Below are 17782 nucleotides of genomic sequence, written 5' to 3' on the forward strand. Positions count from 1 at the left end.
ATCTCTCCTCCGGTCCGTAGCTTTCCCAGTCCACCAAATATTGCATCTGGCTCCCTCGTCGCCTTGAGTCCATGATCTCTTTGACCGTATATGCTTGTGCTCCATCAACCTCCAATGGAGGTGGAGGCTCGGGATCTGTGATTCCAGGGCCAGACGCCGGGTGGACCGGTTTCAGCAAGGACACATGGAAGGAAGGAGAGATGCAGTAGTTAGCAGGAAGCTCTAATCGGTAAGTAACTGGGTTTATTTGATGGATAATTCTGAATGGACCCACATACCTTGGACTGAGCTTCCTGCAGGGTAGCCGCAGCTTGAGATCCCTTGTGGACAACCAGACCCTCTGTCCAGGCTGATAGTTGGGGTGAGGGCGCCTCCGCCGGTCAGCCTGAAAGCGTTGTGCTCGGACCGCTCACCGTAGCCGGACATGTGCACTGTCCCACACCTTCTCGCTCCGCCTAATCCAATCGTCCACCGCTGACACTGTAGATGGTTCTCCTGACCAAGGGAACATTGGGGGTTGGTAGCCCAGCATGCATTGGAAGGGGGTTAGCCCTGTAGAGGTATGAGTGAGGGTATTCTTGCCCTGGGCCGAATATGCGCAGAAGTCGCCCCAATTCTCCTGTTCACGGCTACAGTAGCTCCGAAGATATCTGCCAATCTCCTGGTTTAAACGTTCCACCTGTCCGTTGCTTGGGGGTGATAGCCTGAGGTGAGACTCACACTGATGTCCAGTTGCTTACAGAATGCCTGCCAAACTTGGGACATGAACTGTGAACCTCGATTGGACACGATGTCTTCTTGTAATCCCTAGACTCTGAATACTTGGTTTAATATAATGCATTAGCCATTTCTATAGCCGTGGGTAAACTCTTGAGAGGAACAAGTCTACTCGATTTTGAAAATCGATTGATAATTACCCGAATGGTTGTGTATCCATTGGAGTTTGGCATGTCGGTGACGAAATCGATGGACAGGTGGATACCATGGTCTTTGGGGTATTGGTAGTGGTTGGAGTAATCCCATTGGCAGTTCCCTGGGGGTCTTAGATTGTGCACACACTTGACAAGACTTCACATAGTTAGTAACATCACGAATCACAGATGGCCACCAGAAGGAATTACATACCAGAGTAATCGTTCTTTGGATGCCAGGGTGTCCTGTGTCAATGAAGTGTGGACCCATTGGATAGTTCTCTGACATAGAGCTTGTGGTACAAAGTGCTTGGCTGGGGGGGGCAGTCAGGTGGTGACAGTTCGTGCTGTTGTGTTCGTTGTATTTCTTCCATGATATCCCAACTAACAGGTGCAATGATGACAGATGGTGTTAGAATTGATCCAGGATAAGGTTGGATGTGGGGTGGATCATACCTGCGTGAAAGTGCATCTGCTTTGCTATTCTTGCTGCCAGGGTGGTAAGTGATGGTAAAGTTGAACCTGGTGAAGAACAATGACCATCGGGCTTGATGTGGATTCAGTCTCTTAGCTGCCTTGATATATTCAAGGTTCTTGTGATCAGTGATAACTTGGAATGGGTGATCTGCCCCCTCTAACCAGTAACACCACTCTTCAAGTGCTGCCTTCATGGAAAGTAATTCCTTGTTCCCCACATCATAGTTTCATTCTGCTGAATTTAACTTTCTGGAGAAAAATGCACATGGGTAAAGCTTGCCTGGGGTACCGTGACATTGTGACAGGACCACTCCAATCCCACAATCAGAAGTGTCTACTACATCGACAAAAGGAAGATTGGGGTCAGGGTGTTTCAGTATAGGAGCAGTTGTGAAGCTTGACTGAGGGAGATGAAGGCTTGGTATACGGTGTCATCCCATGGCAAATTGTTGGGCTTTCCCTTGAGCAATGACGTGAGTGGTGCTGCAATGATACTGTAGTTTATGAAGCAGCGGTATTGGCAAAGCCCAGAAATCACTGTAGTTCTTTGACTGTGGAAGGGCGAGGCCATTCGGTAACTGCTGTTACTTTAGAGACATCCATCTCTACACCTTGGTGGCTGATATTGTAACCTAGGAACGTGTTTTGGGAGATATGAAACTCACATTTCTCTGCCTTGACAAATAGCTGGTGTTCCTGGAGACGTGATAGGACTGTCTTGACATGCTGGATATGTTGTTCTTTGTTTTTTTGAGAGTAGATAAGGATGTTGTCAATGTAGGCCACCACACAATGATTCAGTAGGTCTCTGAAAATCTCACTGACAAAAGACTGAAAAACAGAGGGGGTATTAGCAAGTCAATACGGCATGACCAGATATTCATAGTGCCCCCTGGTGGTGATGAATGCAGTTTTCCACTCATCTCCTTCTCTGATTCTGATGAGGTTATAAGCACTTCTTAGATCAAGCTTGGTATAAATCTTAGCCTCACAGAGTTGTTCAAGGGCTGAGGGGATAAGTGGCAGTGGGTAACAGTATTTAAAGGTGACAGAGTTCAGGCCTCGATAGTCGATACATGGACGAAGACATCCATCCTTTTTCTCCATGAAGAAAAAACCTGCAGCTGCTGGGGAGGTGGAGGGACAGATGTAACCAGAGGCAAGGGCTTCCTCGATGTAGGTTTCCATAGCGAGGGTCTCGGGGCGTGACAATGGATACGCCTTGCTTCTCGGTGGAGCTGTATTAGGCAGAAGTTCAATGGCGCAGTCCCATGGACGATGAGGAGGAAGTTGAGTAGCTTTGACTTTACTAAAATCTTCATTGAATTCTGCATACTCCTCGGGAATCATGGTTTCTGTTTGGAATTCAGGGCTTTCAATACTGGTGGTAAGACAAGGCATGGAGACAGCAACATGGAGACAATGTTCATGACAGAAACTTGACCATTGCGTAAGCTCACCCTGGTTCCAGGATATAGAAGGGTTGTGGATGGCCAGCCAAGGATGACCCAGGATAAGAGCGTGATTGGGTGAGTTTGACATACAGTGAAATGTTCTCCACATGAAATAGTCCAATCTTGAGTACCAGTACCAATGGGAGCATTGTCAACTGTGGTGATATTAATCGTTGGAATGTATTTTATGGTGGGTATAAATCTCTTGATTTATGAGATTCACAGCAGCCCCAGAATCCACTAATGCTGTAAAATATTTTACATGATCACCAATGGAGATCTCTACAGGCAACAAAAAACTGTGAAGGATAAGTGATACAAAGTTCGTGGTACTCACTTTCAGCCTTGATTCAAGGGAACTTGATTTATTGTGTGGGCATGCAGCACTGAGATGACCTTGTTCACCACAGTAATAGCAAAGTTTTTTGTTACGTTGACGTTGGCGTTCCTCCATAGAAACACAGGTGTAAACAACTTGCATAGGTTCGGGTGATTCAGTGGATGCCTGGGCCTGTACTGAGACTGTAGACTTAGAAGCGGAGTGAGACTGGGACCGTGGAGCATTACAAAGCAGGTTATCCATCTTGATAGCCATGGTTATGAATTCTGAAAGAGTAGAACCCTCACCCTTGCATATCAGTTCCACCTTGAGTTCTTGGTTAAGCCCTTCGTGGAAAACAGTTTTCAGTGCAACATTGTTCCACCCACTTTGAGCCGCTAGTGTCATGAAAAGAGTTGCATAATCTGCTGCTGATTGATGGCCCTGGCGTAAATGAAGCAGCTGAACAGAGATACCTTGACCACCCGCTGGATACTCGAAGACTTCATGGATCTGTTGAATGAAGTAGTCAAACGAGGCCTGGATTTGAGGATCTTTTTCCCAAACAGCGGTGGCCCAATCGAGTGCTTTACCAGTAAGCAGAGACATCATAAAGGCACATTTCTTGGTGTCTTGATTAAATGATTCAGGTTGGTTAGTGAAATAGACTTTACACTGTCGTAAAAAACCCGGCATTTCTCAGCAGAACCATCAAACTTGTCAGGGAGAGTAAAGCTTACCGGTTTAGCATGGGGAGCTGGCAGTGAGTGAATGTAGTGAGTCAAACATTTGTTGGCGGCTCGTAGGTTATTCAGCTGGTCTTGATAACCCTTTAAAACCTTACAGTGGTGTGCGAATGTGGCCTGGAGCTGTGAGATTTCTGCTGGATACATGGTAGGTGAAGTATTCTGTAATGAACTGGCCATGGAGACGGTGTTAGGATCCATGTGCAGGAAGTTTATAAAAAAACACAATCAAACAATCCAAAACAGCAGACAGAGAGACGTAGTCGTAAAGCAGGCAGATAAATCCAATAAACCAAACAGGCAAACAAAACAAAGGGTAATCCAAAAAGCAGTAAATCCAGAAAAACAGGCAATGGTCATAACATGAATCAATAAGCAATGGCAATGGAGAAAGGCTCGGTAAGGCAGGGTAAACTGGCAATACTTCACAATGAACAATGGAACTGCATAGCTATATATACACATGTGGTAAACAGGAAATGAGCAGTGAAGAAATGTGTGAAGATTAGTATTTGTGAGAGGGCTTCCTCTGGTGGTTGGTAGGATGGGTAACAACCTCAGATGTTACAGCTACCCTCAGACCACTTCCTCACACAATAGAGTGCCTTTAGAATGACATTTGTGGGTCAGTTCAGTGCAGGGACCCTAAATCCTACTAAAACAACCTTCCTACAGAGTTTAGTTCCAAAGTTCTTTAATTTCAAGACTTTGTTTTACTGGATCAGGTGTGTGTGATTGAAGTTGGAACTAAACTCTGCAGAGAGGTAGATTTTTCAGAAGCAGGACTTTGCAAACCTGACTTAAAGCTGTTTTGAATGCTACTTTTTCCTAGCTTAATACACAGAAACATCTAAACCACTAATAGGTTAATTTCCCTGGATTTGCCTTTTGTTTTCCCTTCTAATGCTAAATCGAATGTGTTAGTGCAAAACTGGAACAGTAAAAAGACATCACGGCAGGACCTCTCATTATTTGATTGCACTTTTCACAGCAGTTTGTGGCAATACTCAGGGATAAGAGGCATGGCCTTCAGCAGTGATGCCCTTGGCTTCATTTTCCATCCTGCTTAAGGACATTTGTATGTTTGGAATGCAGTGACATCAAACTCAGTTATGTGTGGAAGTCCTACTTTGGCACTTACGTCATTATTGGCTTAGCCCGTTTCCGACCAAAGACTTACAGTGGCATGTGAAAGTTTGGGCACCCCTGATCAAAATTTCTGTTGCTGTGAATAGCTAAGCGAGCAGAAGATGGCCTGATTTCCGAAAGGCTTAATGTTAAAGATGACACATTTCTTTAATATTTTAAGAAATTTTACTTTTTTATATTCAATCTTTTACAGTTTCAAAATAACAAAAAAGGAAAAGAGCCCAAAGCAAAAGTTTGGGCACCCTGCATGGTCAGTACTTAGTAACACCCCCGGCAAGTATCACAGCTTGTAAAAGCTTTTTGTAGCCAGCTAAGTCTCTTTCAATTTTTCTTTGGGGGATTTTCGCCCATTCTTCCTTGCAAAAGGCTTCTAGTTCTGTGAGATTCTTGGGCCGTCTTGCATGCACTGCTCTTTTGAGGCCTATCCACAGATTTTCGATGATGTTTAGGTCGGGGGACTGTGAGGGCCACGGCAAAACCTTCAGCTTGCCCCTCTTGAGGTAGTCCATTGTGGATTTTGAAGTGTGTTTAGGATCATTATCCTGTTGTAGAAGCAATCCTCTTTTCATCTTCAGCTTTTTTACAGATGGTGTGATGTTTGCTTCCAGAATTTGCTGGTATTTAATTTAATCCATTCTTTCCTCTACCAGTGAAAAGTTCCCCTGTGCCACTGGCATAAACACAAGCCCAAAGCATGATCGATCCACCCCCGTGCTTAACAGTTGGAGAGGTGTTCTTTTCATGAAATTCTGCACCCTTTTTTCTCCAAACATACCTTTGCTCATTGCGGCCAAAAAGTTATATTTTAATTTCATCAGTCTGCAGGACTTGTTTCCAAAATGCATCAGGCTTGTTTAGATGTTTATTTGCAGACTTCTGATGCTGAAATTTGTGGTGAGGATGCAGGAAAGGTTTTCTTCTCACGACTCTTCCATGAAGGTGATATTTGTGCAGGTGTCGCTGCACAGTAGAACAGTGCACCACTGCTCCAGAGTCTGCTATATCTTCCTTAAGGTCTTTTGAGGTCAAACAGGGGTTTTGATTTGCCTTTCTAGCAATCCTACGAGGAGTTCTCTCTGAAAGTTTTCTTGGTCTTCCAGACCTCAACTTGAACTCCACCATTCCTGTTAACTGCCATTTCTTAATTACATTACGAACTGAGGAAACGGCTACCTGGAAACACTTTGCTATCTTCTTATAGCCTTCTCCTGCTTTGTGGGCATCAATTATTCTAGGCAGCTGCTTAGAGGAGCCCATGGCTGCTGATTGTTGGGACAAGATTTGAGGAGTCACAGTATGTATAAAGCTTTGAAATTTGCATCACCTGGCCTTTCCAAATGATGATTGTGAACAAGCCATAGCCCTAACAAGCTAATTAAGGTCTGAGACCTTGGTAAAATTTATCTGAGGGCTCAAATCTCTTGGGGTGCCCAAACATTTGCATGGTGCTCCTTTCCTTTTTTTCACTCTAAAACTGTACAAAATATAAATAATACACTAATATTGCTTAAAATGTTGAAAAGAATGATTCATCTTTAACTTTATGCCTTTTGGAGATCAGTTCATCTTCTACTCACTTAACTATTCACAGCAACAGAAATTTTGACCAGGGGTGCCCAAAATTTTGCATGCCACTGTATTTTCCCCTTGACTGCAGATTAACTTTTACAAGTGGTTAAATTTAATTTCACAAACTTCTTTGATAATTGTCAAATAATATACAAATTCAGCAGCTAATTGAAGGCACTTATAAAAGAAAAGTAAAAGAACACATAGATTCAATCTCAGAATTGTTGCTTTCATTATTTGGGTCTTCTAAATGATTTTTTATAAATGTTTTATTCCTTTGTGCATTCGGATCTTGGTCCAGATTTGGTTAAACACCAAAAACATGCAAGCAAGCAAACAAACAAACAAACAAACAAACAAACAAACACAGCTGTCAATTTCATGACTTGCCATGACAATAAAACAACTAAGATTATGAGTTTGCTATTGTACTGTGTCCATATAAAAAACTCATTAAAGTGATCCTATTAAAAGCATTTCTGTAATTAAAGCTGTTTTTATTTATAGCCATCAACACATTATTTGTGTATTAGGGTCACTGTCATGCAATTGCATGTTAGCTGTTGTTCACTCTATGAATAACAGGCCTCGTGCTCTCCCAGTATTCCAAAGCGTCAGCTGCCTTTTTATCTGTCTTTGACTGCAGTGTATGCCAACTCTTAACTATGCACAATCTGACCTGGTTCAGTGGCATTTGAAAGGGCCCTACCGCACCAGAATTTTAGCTCCTAGTAATGTTGACCAATCTCTCTGTAATGGTCAAATAGGGATGAAATCGGTGAACATGTAGTATGACGTGGACAACATAATTACGCTGTCTGATCACTGATGATGGACAACATTTCATAACTAGGGGAGAAGAATGATATGAATTACACTGAAAAGTGCAGTTCTCCATGAAAGGCACTGTGAAAAACACCTGTAATCAAGAGCTTTGAAGAATTGAATAAAATTGAATAAAATAGAACATCAGAAACACCTATAATCTAAAGCTTTCAAGAATAGAATTAAATAGAATAAAATGTGAGAAACACATATAATCTAAAGCTTTCAAGAATAGAATAGAATGTAAGAAACACCTACAGTATAATCTAAAGATTTGAAGAATAGAAGAGAATAGAACGTGAGAAAACATATTATCTAAAGCTTGCAAGAATAGAATAGAATGTGAAAAATACATATAATCTTAAACTTTCAAGAATAGAAAAGAACAGAATGTGAGAAACACCTATAATCTAAAGCTTTCAAGAATAAAACAGAATAGAATGTGAGAAACACCTATAATCTAATGCTTTTAAGAATAGAAAAGAATAGAATAGAATGTAAGAAACACCTATAATATAAAGCTTTCAAGAATAGAATAGAATAGAATAGAATAGAATGTGATAAACACCTAATAATCTAAAGCCTTCAAGGATAAAATTGAATGTGAGAAACACATATTATATAAAGCTTTCAAGAACAGAAAAGAATGTGAAGAACACCTATAATCAAAAGATTTCCAGAATAGAATAGAACAGAATAAAATAGAATGTGAGAAACACCTATAATCTGAAGCTTTCAAGAATAGAAAAGAATGTGAAAAACACCTATAATCTAAAGCGTTCAAGAATAGAATAGAATTTGAGAAACACCTATAATCTAAAGCTTTCAAGAATAGAATAGAATTTGAGAAACACCTATAATCTAAAGCTTTCAAGAATAGAATGAGAGAAACATGAAATCTTAAGCTTTCAAGAAACGAATCGAATAGATACTATATTCTAAAGCATTTGGGAATAGAATAGGTTTCACTGGACAGAATAGAAAAGGACAGAATAGAATAAAATAGAAATGGATAGAATAGAACAAAAAGGAGACATTACATAAAACATCTGTAACCACAAGTTTTCAACAACATAATAGAATAAAACAGCACAAAGCCAAATTAAACACAATAAAAGGCATTATGAGCAACACCTGTAATTAAAGGCTTTCAAGAATACTTTAGCATTTGTATTTGCTTGGATATGCTTTAGTTAAGTTTTGTGATTTAAGCATATTTTGTGCAGTGCTGTTTCTGAGAGGGTAACTGAGCATCTTTACCTGTCTGAGTAAGAGCGCACCATTGTGATTCCCAACACAAAGTACATCATGGCTGAGAAAAGGATCATACTAAGGCCTAAGAGAATAGCTCTGTCCTCTCCAGCCTTCAGAGCAGTCACTGTCCTCCTCTTCTCCAAAATATCATACTCACGAATCTTCTGATAAATGGTCCTGGAAAGTCACAAGACACACAAAGAGATCAGCATAAGTATGGATTAAAGAATGCAAAGTGACTGCATAAAAATAAACAAATATGACCCCAACAACTTACATTCCAAGATTTGATTTTTTATTCTATTTTGAAACAAGATATTTCAACACTGCTGGAGGCCAAGGAAGAATTCTAACACTATAAGCCAATTAATGACACCCAGACATGGGCTATACTGTCCTATTACATATGCATAGTTAGTTCCCCTCCAAATATTTAACTCATTATTATTTAATCATGTTTTGACAGCAGGCCATATTGCTTTTGAAGATTATGCATGGGGGCGATGGCAAGCTGTCTAACCTGCCTATCTTTATCAATGACCTTTTCATAATTACTGTGAGTACAGTAGTCAAACACTCACACCTGACTTCCTGTGTTTACATCAGAATTCAAGATTAGTTTGCTCATTAAAATCTACGTTCTCTGAGAGTGAATGAAACTCAGAATGAAACTATTATATACTGATAGAACTCCAAATAATAGTGAGTGAATTTCCCTTAAAAAATGAAATATGAAGTAACATTAATAGTGAGTGAATTTTCTTGCATTAAATAAACTACAATGTGACAATGAATGTGAATGAAGTTCCCTTTGTTAAATGAATTATGGTTTAACAGTAATATTGAGCGAATTTCCCAGCATTAATTGAGGTACAAAGTTACAATAATACTTAGTTAATTTCTTGCATTAAATGAACTATGATGTAACATGAAATGTACTTTATTGATGTACTGTAAATTAATTATAATGCAGCAATAATACAGTGCAAACTTTCTTGCAAATAGTGAGTGAATTTCCTGGCATTGCTGTAAATTAACTATAATGTAACATAACAGTGAGTGGATTACCTTGCATTACAGTAAATTAACTATATTGTAACAATAATAGTGAGTAATGTTTTTTTTAAATTCAATTAACTATGATGTTACAATAACGGTGAATTTCCCAGCTATAAATATCAATTGCGATGTAACAATTCTAGAACTGTGAGAGTACATCTCACTCAGAAGATGTTTATTTTTAGTTGTCACACTTTTGTTATTCCGTTATGCCCTATTTTCTTGTTCTGGACTTGAAATCAACATGAAACCAAACAATCCTTATACCAAGACAATAAAAAGTTAACATGATGCTGTCAGGTGGTTTAGTTAGAGTTAATCGATTCATTGTACTTTACCTTCTCTCACTTCCTGATCCTTGAGCTTTGCTGCCAACCCACAGAAACATTCTCCCAGCTAATCCACTGTGTGCAGCTCTCTCTGAAGCACTCACAAAAGACTACTTGGAAAACCTGAGAGAAAAACACACTTGTAATCAACCATGTGCTTCCCTCCACACCTGTTTATATGCACACTGTCCCTAATATCAAAAGATAAATGTGTCTTTTTTATAACACCCGAAACTATCAGCCTTCAGGTGTCCAAGAACATTCTAATTTCTCCACAGAGTCATAGCTCTTCACAGGTCCATTGTGACAAATGCCTCCATCACTGTTGAAAAACATGACAGCTCCAAAGAGAAAGTCTATTAGTCCTCAAATAGAGTGGAGATAAGTTAAAAAGTAAAATTATAATCCTTGCTGGTGAGAAGCTCTGTCCCACATGGTTGGAAACTGCTCTCCATAAATACAAGCATTGAACTAAGCATCTGGTCCCTCATTTCCTGGTTTGTTATTGACTATTCATGGGCTGGTGAGTGGCAGGATGGAAAATAATAATGAGAGCAGTGAGCAGGGAGAGGAAGACCATTCACAGCATTGATTTTTCCTCCAGCCCTGGCACAGAGAGAGAGAGAGGAAAGGGAGAGATAGAGAGGGAGTGCTGTTCAAAGCCTCCTCCTCCCAGTACCCTGTTGCTGATTGGTGTTGATGGAGAGCCCTGTAGCATCGAGGTGTCACAGGTGTTTTGGGTCACTTGCATCTGACTGACTGCACACTTCTTCTATCCAGTCTAGGCTCATGTGTGTCGGAGTGTCTGAGAATGAGGCGAGATCACACAACATGTTTACCCAGTTCTTTTGATAGAGTCTACCAAGCGTTTAAGTGGATATGCACAGGTAATTGTGAGATGGAGAAATGTTATTGTACTGGATCATTCATTATTCATTAATCACCCCCTGTAGTTCCAAACCGGTATGCTGTTATTTTGTTTGTGGAACACAAACGGAGACTTTTTAATGAATCTTACTACGACAGTTCATAGCGACCATGGCTATCAAGCTCCAAAAACACAATAAAGAAGAATGATCAGAATTTATATGACTCGTGGGCTATATTCCAAGTCTTCTGAAACCATACAATCACAGAAAATCTTTCCCCCGTCTCTGCAGCTCTCAAATCTAATTCCAATTCCGACACATTCAAAGGTGGCGCATCACGTAACGACATAAGAGAGAATGGATGGCACTTTGATGTCAAACCTGGGATGATGAACTTGTGCCCTTTTCAGAGCTTGAGAGCAATGGTCACTACTTGCCAGTCACTTTTAATCTCTTATTTTACAGTATTTTAACTGTATATTTTATTCTGTATTTGTAACATTTATATGTTTTAAAAGGTGCTTTATAAATAAAGCTGGTTAATATTAGTTAAAGGTGCACTAAGTAATTTTTTCCTTATTAAAAAAGCTGTACTCCTTAAGAAATTAATTGTAATTTTGAAACTTATATAGGAAATCATGACCACTCATATTAAAATGAAGACTCCAGTCATATCAGTAAACTTATAAAAGCTGTTTTATTCTACATGGAGAGGATCTGCATATGGGCCAGCCAAATACTACTCGCTTAATCTCAGTAACCATTCTGTTATTTGACACTTTCACTCATCGATTAAAGTAATCATGGCTGACTGTCAATTTTGAATATTTACATTGGCATCAGCAACTGAAAACTATTGCATTTGAATGATGCAGCATCCAGGCCACTAGGTGTCAGTGTAAGTCTAAGATGACATGAACAAGCACTTAGTGCACATTTAATGTTAATAGTGCACATTTAACATTATTAGTGCACATTTAATGCCCAAATATGGGAATTTTCATGTATGGGGCAGCATATTGGGTCTTTGCCATGTGAGAGACACCAATCATTGAACACATTCCATTTTAGCATGCCACTCAGTTTCAGAGGGGCGAGAACTGCATCGATGCAGTCTGTGAACGTGCGAGGAGCCAGAGACAGTCTGAAGGGCAGGATTTTAATTGATATGCTGTTCCCTCAAACGCGAATCTCAAAAACATCCTATGATGTCATACAATTTGGATATGAAAGTACGTATCCTTTAGATCTATCGACACAAACCAATTGTATGGGCGTACATGTGATAAGATCTGTTTCTGAGTAATCATTTTGAACGAGCGCTTTGTGAGTGCGCGATTCAAATGTCCCAGGTCCAGGATTGGCCGAAGCACACTGTCTTTCTTTGGGACAAGAAAATAACGGCTGTAAAACCCTTTTTGGGCTTGACAATTTGGAACAACCTCAATCACGCTTTTCACTAGGAGATTGTATATTTCGGCTTGTAACACTGGAGTGTCTTCGGACGAAACCGTGGAAGACAGAATGCCGTTGAAATGGGGTGGTTGGCATGCAAACTGGATTGTATAACCATGTTAGATTGTTTTTTGCACCAATTCTGAAATACCCGTTATGGCTCACCACATGTCCGCGTAACGGAACAGAGGGCAATTTGGTTTGCTCACCGTATGATATAATGCGTAGCTCACCATAGTTGAAGCGGTTGTGCATAATGTGTAGGCTTTGAAGAGGAAAAGTGCTCTTTATTGAGAATGTGTGAGCATCTCGTGCATTTGTAACGAGTGCTGTATTCTTCTTTGCACTTATTGCATTTTTTATTGCATTTATTTGAGTATAAGACACAGAAACAACATTTTGAACAATATTGTGAACAGCAATATTCCTTTCCCGACAAACAGTAGTGGGGAGATGGGGAACAGTGTTTTGTGTCTCCAGTCAAGCCTTCTTCAGAGCAGACCCGGAGGGAACAGCGAGCTCTGCATTCCACTTCAAAGGGTTGTTCACCGGTGGCTCGGCGACGGCAGGTGGCGGCACTGAGGCAGCAGGTATGGGGCTTTTAGTTGGGTTCTGGCTCGAAACAGAGCGAGGGCGAACCGGCTGTGATGTGCTTTGTTTTGGCATAAAGTGTTTCATAGCCTGTGATTGCTGTTGAACCGCAACGTTACGCTCAGCAAATTTATTCACAGAGCTGCCAAAGAGGCCGGCTGGAGACACTGGAGCATCCAACAGAGTGGCTTTTTCCTTATCAATCATTTCTGTGAGGGTCAGCCATACATGTCTATCCAGAACTACCAGGTTACCCATGGACTTGCCATTGGCCTGCACGGTGGCTTTCATGGCATGCAGCGCTAAGTCTGTAGCGGTGCGGAGCTCTTTGAATGTCTCTGGATCGAAGACTTGCTCATCCATTTGCTTGAGGAGCTTGGCTTGAAATACCTGGAACACTCATATATAATATATATACACTATATTGCCAAAAGTATTCGCTCACCCATCCAAATAATTGAATTCAGGTGTTCCAATCACTTCCATGGCCACAGGTGTATAAAATGAAGCACCTAGGCATGCAGACTGCTTGTACAAACATTTGTGAAAGAACGGGCCGCTCTCAGGAGCTCAGTGAATTCCAGCGTGGTACTGTGATAGGATGCCACCTGTGCAACAAGTCCAGTCGTGAAATTTCCTCGCTACTAAATATTCCACAGTCAACTGTCAGTGGTATTATAACAAAGTGGAAGTGATTGGGAATGACAGCAACTCAGCCACGAAGTGGTAGGCCACGTAAAATGACAGAGCGGGGTCAGCAGATGCTGAGGCGCATAGTGCGCAGAGGTCGCCAACTTTCTGCAGAGTCAATCGCTACAGACCTCCAAAGTTCATGTGGCCTTCAGATTAGCTCAAGAACAGTGCGTAGAGAGCTTCATGGAATGGGTTTCCATGCCGAGCAGCTGCATCCAAGCCATACATCACCAAGTGCAATGCAAAGCGTCAGATGCAGTGGTGTAAAGCACGCCGCCACTGGACTCTAGAGCAGTGGAGACGCGTTCTCTGGAGTGACGAATCATGCTTCTCCATCTGGCAATCTGATGGACGAGTCTGGGTTTGGCGGTTGCCAGGAGAATGGTACTTGTCTGACTGCATTGTGCCAACTGTGAAGTTTGGTGGAGGGGGGATTATGGTGTGGGGTTGTTTTTCAGGAGCTGGGCTTGGCCCCTTAGTTCCAGTGAAAGGAACACTGAATGCTTCAGCATACCAAGAGATTTTGGACAATTCCATGCTCCCAACTTTGTGGGAACAGTTTGGGGATGGCCCCTTCCTGTTCCGACATGACTGCGCACCAGTGCACAAAGCAAGGTCCATAAAGACATGGATGAGCGAGTTTGGTGTGGAAGAACTTGACTGGCCTGCACAGAGTCCTGACCTCAACCCGATAGAGCACCTTTGGATGAATTAGAGTGAAGACTGCGAGCCAGGCCTTCTCGTCCAACATCAGTGTCTGACCTCACAAATGCGCTTCTGGAAGAATGGTCAAAAATTCCCATAAACACACTAAACCTTGTGGAAAGCCTTCCCAGAAGAGTTGAAGCTGTTATAGCTGCAAAGGGTGGGCCGACGTCATATTAAACCCTATGGATTAAGAATGGGATGTCACTTAAGTTCATATGCGTCTAAAGGCAGGTGAGCGAATACTTTTGGCAATATAGTGTATATATATATATATATATATATATATATATTTAACACACAATATACAATTGCTTGTAAGGATACGCAGCTCCTGCTGAAGCACTGCGGGGAATCAGGATGTTGAGGCCTGTTCACCAGTGAAGTGTCAAGCGGCGAGGCGGAGTGATGTTCAACGGAGTACTGCAGGGGAGTGGAGAGTCTTCTCGTTGCCATGAAGATTCCGCCTGCTGACTCACGTAGTTGACGGTGAAGGGTAGAGGGCTTCTAGATGAGAGATGAATTGCTGTCTTGAAGGAAGATATTCTGAGGAAATGGTGTTTGCGCACCTGCTTTTATAGTGGACAGCTCCGCATCAAAAGAGGTGGATCTCAAACACCATAGCCAATATTAGAATATTGGCGTTATTGTAGAGAGGTTTCAGCTATGTCATGTAAGAAGGCACTCCCCATATGTGTTAATAAATGCAATGTCAAGTGTACTGAGTCATAAGGGAACCAGTTGTTCATTGTTAGTTCATGTTAGTTCATAGTACATTAACTTTTGTTAACAAACACAACTTTTGATTTTAAAAAATGTATTACTATATGTTGAAATTGACATTAACTAAGATTAATAAATGCTGTAAAAGTATTGTTCATTGTTAGTTTATGTTAACTAATGTTGTTAATTAATGTTTACAAATGGAACCTTATTGCAAAATATTACCATAAAGCTTTGCTTACTTACACTGTAAAAAATGTTTTGTGAGGTAACCTACAAATATGGTAACTTCTAAATTTACTGGTTTTAGTCAAGTCAAAAATAGTATTACTTATTATTATCACTGAATCAACCTGAGCACATTGGATTGCATGAACAAAACAAATTTTATTGGTAAGATCAGGAAGAAATAGCTCCTTAAATTAACAACTGCAGGTTATCAAAAAAGGTGCATAAGGGGAGTAAATAATGACAGAATTGTTATTTTTGAGTGAGCTTTTCCTCTAAACAATCACCTGTTGAAAAGTGGGTTAAACCAAGACCCACAACAATATTCTTCCTGTCTGACCTGGAAAAGCATTGTGTTTTACATTAATTATATACAGTAATTCTTATTGCAATTGAAATTGATAACCATATTCATACCATGGTATTTACATGATACTCCAAGGTACTTCAAATCCTACCATGGTACCATGTCCAAAAAAAAAAACAAAAACAAAAACATGGTAGTACCATACTTTATTTTTTTTATTAGTGTCAGCTTGTATCTCTGATCTGTTTGATTCTGCTCGACCAGCCCACAAAGTACGCAACTGTGTTTGTATACAATATTTAATCTAAAATGAAGGTCTGATAAGTCACAGTGACCAGGTATCTACCATGCAGGACAGAGCGGTAAATGTAAATATTCCAAATACCATATTTGTGTTACATGTCTATAATATATTATATGTTTAACCTCTTTCCTATGCTGAGTGGTACAGCTCACAGGGAGATGAACTAGATATTAGCCTGAGCCAGACAGGATGCACTGACCCAAGGAAACCTACTGTCCCCATTGCACCCAAAAAAACACCTGCTCTCTGCTCCCCCCTGGCACCAGATGAACAGCTTCCAGTATTTCTAATATAAAATGGCTCTAATATTAAATGTCTTTAAAAAGCTTAGTATGTCCCGGACAGTTGTTGGTGTTTACCCTTCAAATCCCCTTTCTGGTTAAATAACGCCTAACAGGGGCCTTTTGTGTTGCAAAAAAAAAAAAAAAAACACAGACATCTGGCATTCACCCAAATCATCTGGAATGTTCATTCAACGTGGCTGTGCATCATGGGATTTACTAAACCCATATTGTCGTTGCAGTGATTTATGTGGCTTTTTATACAAAAGCGTTGCTATTGGCAAAAACAAAAGAAGGAGAATGTGAAAGTGGAGACTGATAGTAAAAAAGGATTTAAATATTGATCTGTTTCTCACCCATACCTATCATATCGCTTCTGAAGATATAGATTTAACCACTGGAGTCTTATGGATTACTTTTATGCTGCTTTTATGTCACTTGCATTGTATAGACATGAAATATTCTGCTAAAAAAAAAAATTTGTATTCAGAAGAAAGTAATACACATCTGGGATGGCATGAGGGTGAGTAAATGATGAGAGAACTTTCATTTTTGGGTGAACTATCCCTTAAAGGCAAGCACTATTCCTCTGAGCCCTCCTAGAACTCCTATAATCACCCTTGGTTGTAGGTACTCCACATTATAATTGATGGCAATAAAATTGTGGTGAACAGACTGGAACCTCAGAAATACTGAGCAGCAGGCAGTCCAGTATGTCAGTAGATGATGATATATTCAAGACTGGTAATGAATATGAACTTTGAAGAGATTCTGATTTAGTCATGCTTTTTTAAGCCATTTAGCATGTAAATAGAGATAGGAATGTGTTGTTCCTGGGAGGGCTGCTCCAATGTCTTTTCTTCTTTAGTGAAATGACATGCTAATACTGCCTTCTGGAGGCCTGACACATGAAAATGATAAATAATTATTGCCCTTTTCCAGTCACAGAAAATTGATTTTTCTCTTTGCAAAATCACCTGAGAACTAAATCCAGAGTTTAAAGCACTTTATGTAATGTTTTCTTTATTTATAGTAAACATTTTTCTCAAGCTAACAACTGGCTAACAAAGCTGTTTTTTTCTGGTCTTGTCTGGTTTAAGATGGCATAGTTGATAGTTGAAGTCTAGCTATGCTGGTTTTCAGCTGGTCTTCCAGGCTGACCAGCTAACAAATACCCCAAACCCCTTTTAAACCAGCCAACAGACCCATCTGACCAGGCTTAGAGACCAGCTAAAACCAGATTACAAGCTTAGACTGGTTTAAATGGTTGCCCAAAAATGAAAATTCTCTCATCATTTACTCACCCTCATGCCATCCCAGATGTGTATGACTTTCTTTCTTCTGATGAACACAAACAAAGATTTTTAGAAGAATATCAAGCTCTGTAGGTCCATACAATGCAAGTGAATGTTCACCTGAACCCCAAAAGCTCCAAAAAGCAGATAAAGTCAGCATAAACATAATCCATCAGACTGCAGTGGTTTAATCCATGTCTTCTGAAGTGATCCAGTTGGTTTTGGGTGAGAACAGACCA

The 17782-nt window shown here is 40.4% G+C and overlaps 1 protein-coding gene across 4 annotated transcripts in view; it reads right to left on the reverse strand.

The window, feature by feature from the left end:
* si:ch211-247n2.1 (calcium-activated potassium channel subunit beta-2) overlaps nucleotides 1-17782 on the reverse strand; it is a 53304-nt gene that overhangs the window by 18672 nt on the left and 16850 nt on the right. For 3 of the 4 annotated variants that reach the window (XM_051672996.1, XM_051672997.1, XM_051672998.1), the window contains exons 2-3: nucleotides 10102-10215; nucleotides 8711-8881 (exon numbers count right to left, since the gene is read on the reverse strand). In XM_051672996.1, coding sequence (XP_051528956.1) covers nucleotides 8711-8881; nucleotides 10102-10151 — 221 coding nt within the window. In that variant the 5' untranslated portion in view covers nucleotides 10152-10215. Of the gene's footprint in view, nucleotides 1-3901; nucleotides 3917-8710; nucleotides 8882-10101; nucleotides 10216-17782 lie in introns of those variants that run through there. The other variant, XM_051672999.1, reaches the window with a different exon arrangement.

This window comes from Myxocyprinus asiaticus, chromosome 35, assembly GCF_019703515.2.
Source record: "Myxocyprinus asiaticus isolate MX2 ecotype Aquarium Trade chromosome 35, UBuf_Myxa_2, whole genome shotgun sequence".
Lineage (NCBI taxonomy): Eukaryota > Metazoa > Chordata > Actinopteri > Cypriniformes > Catostomidae > Myxocyprinus > Myxocyprinus asiaticus.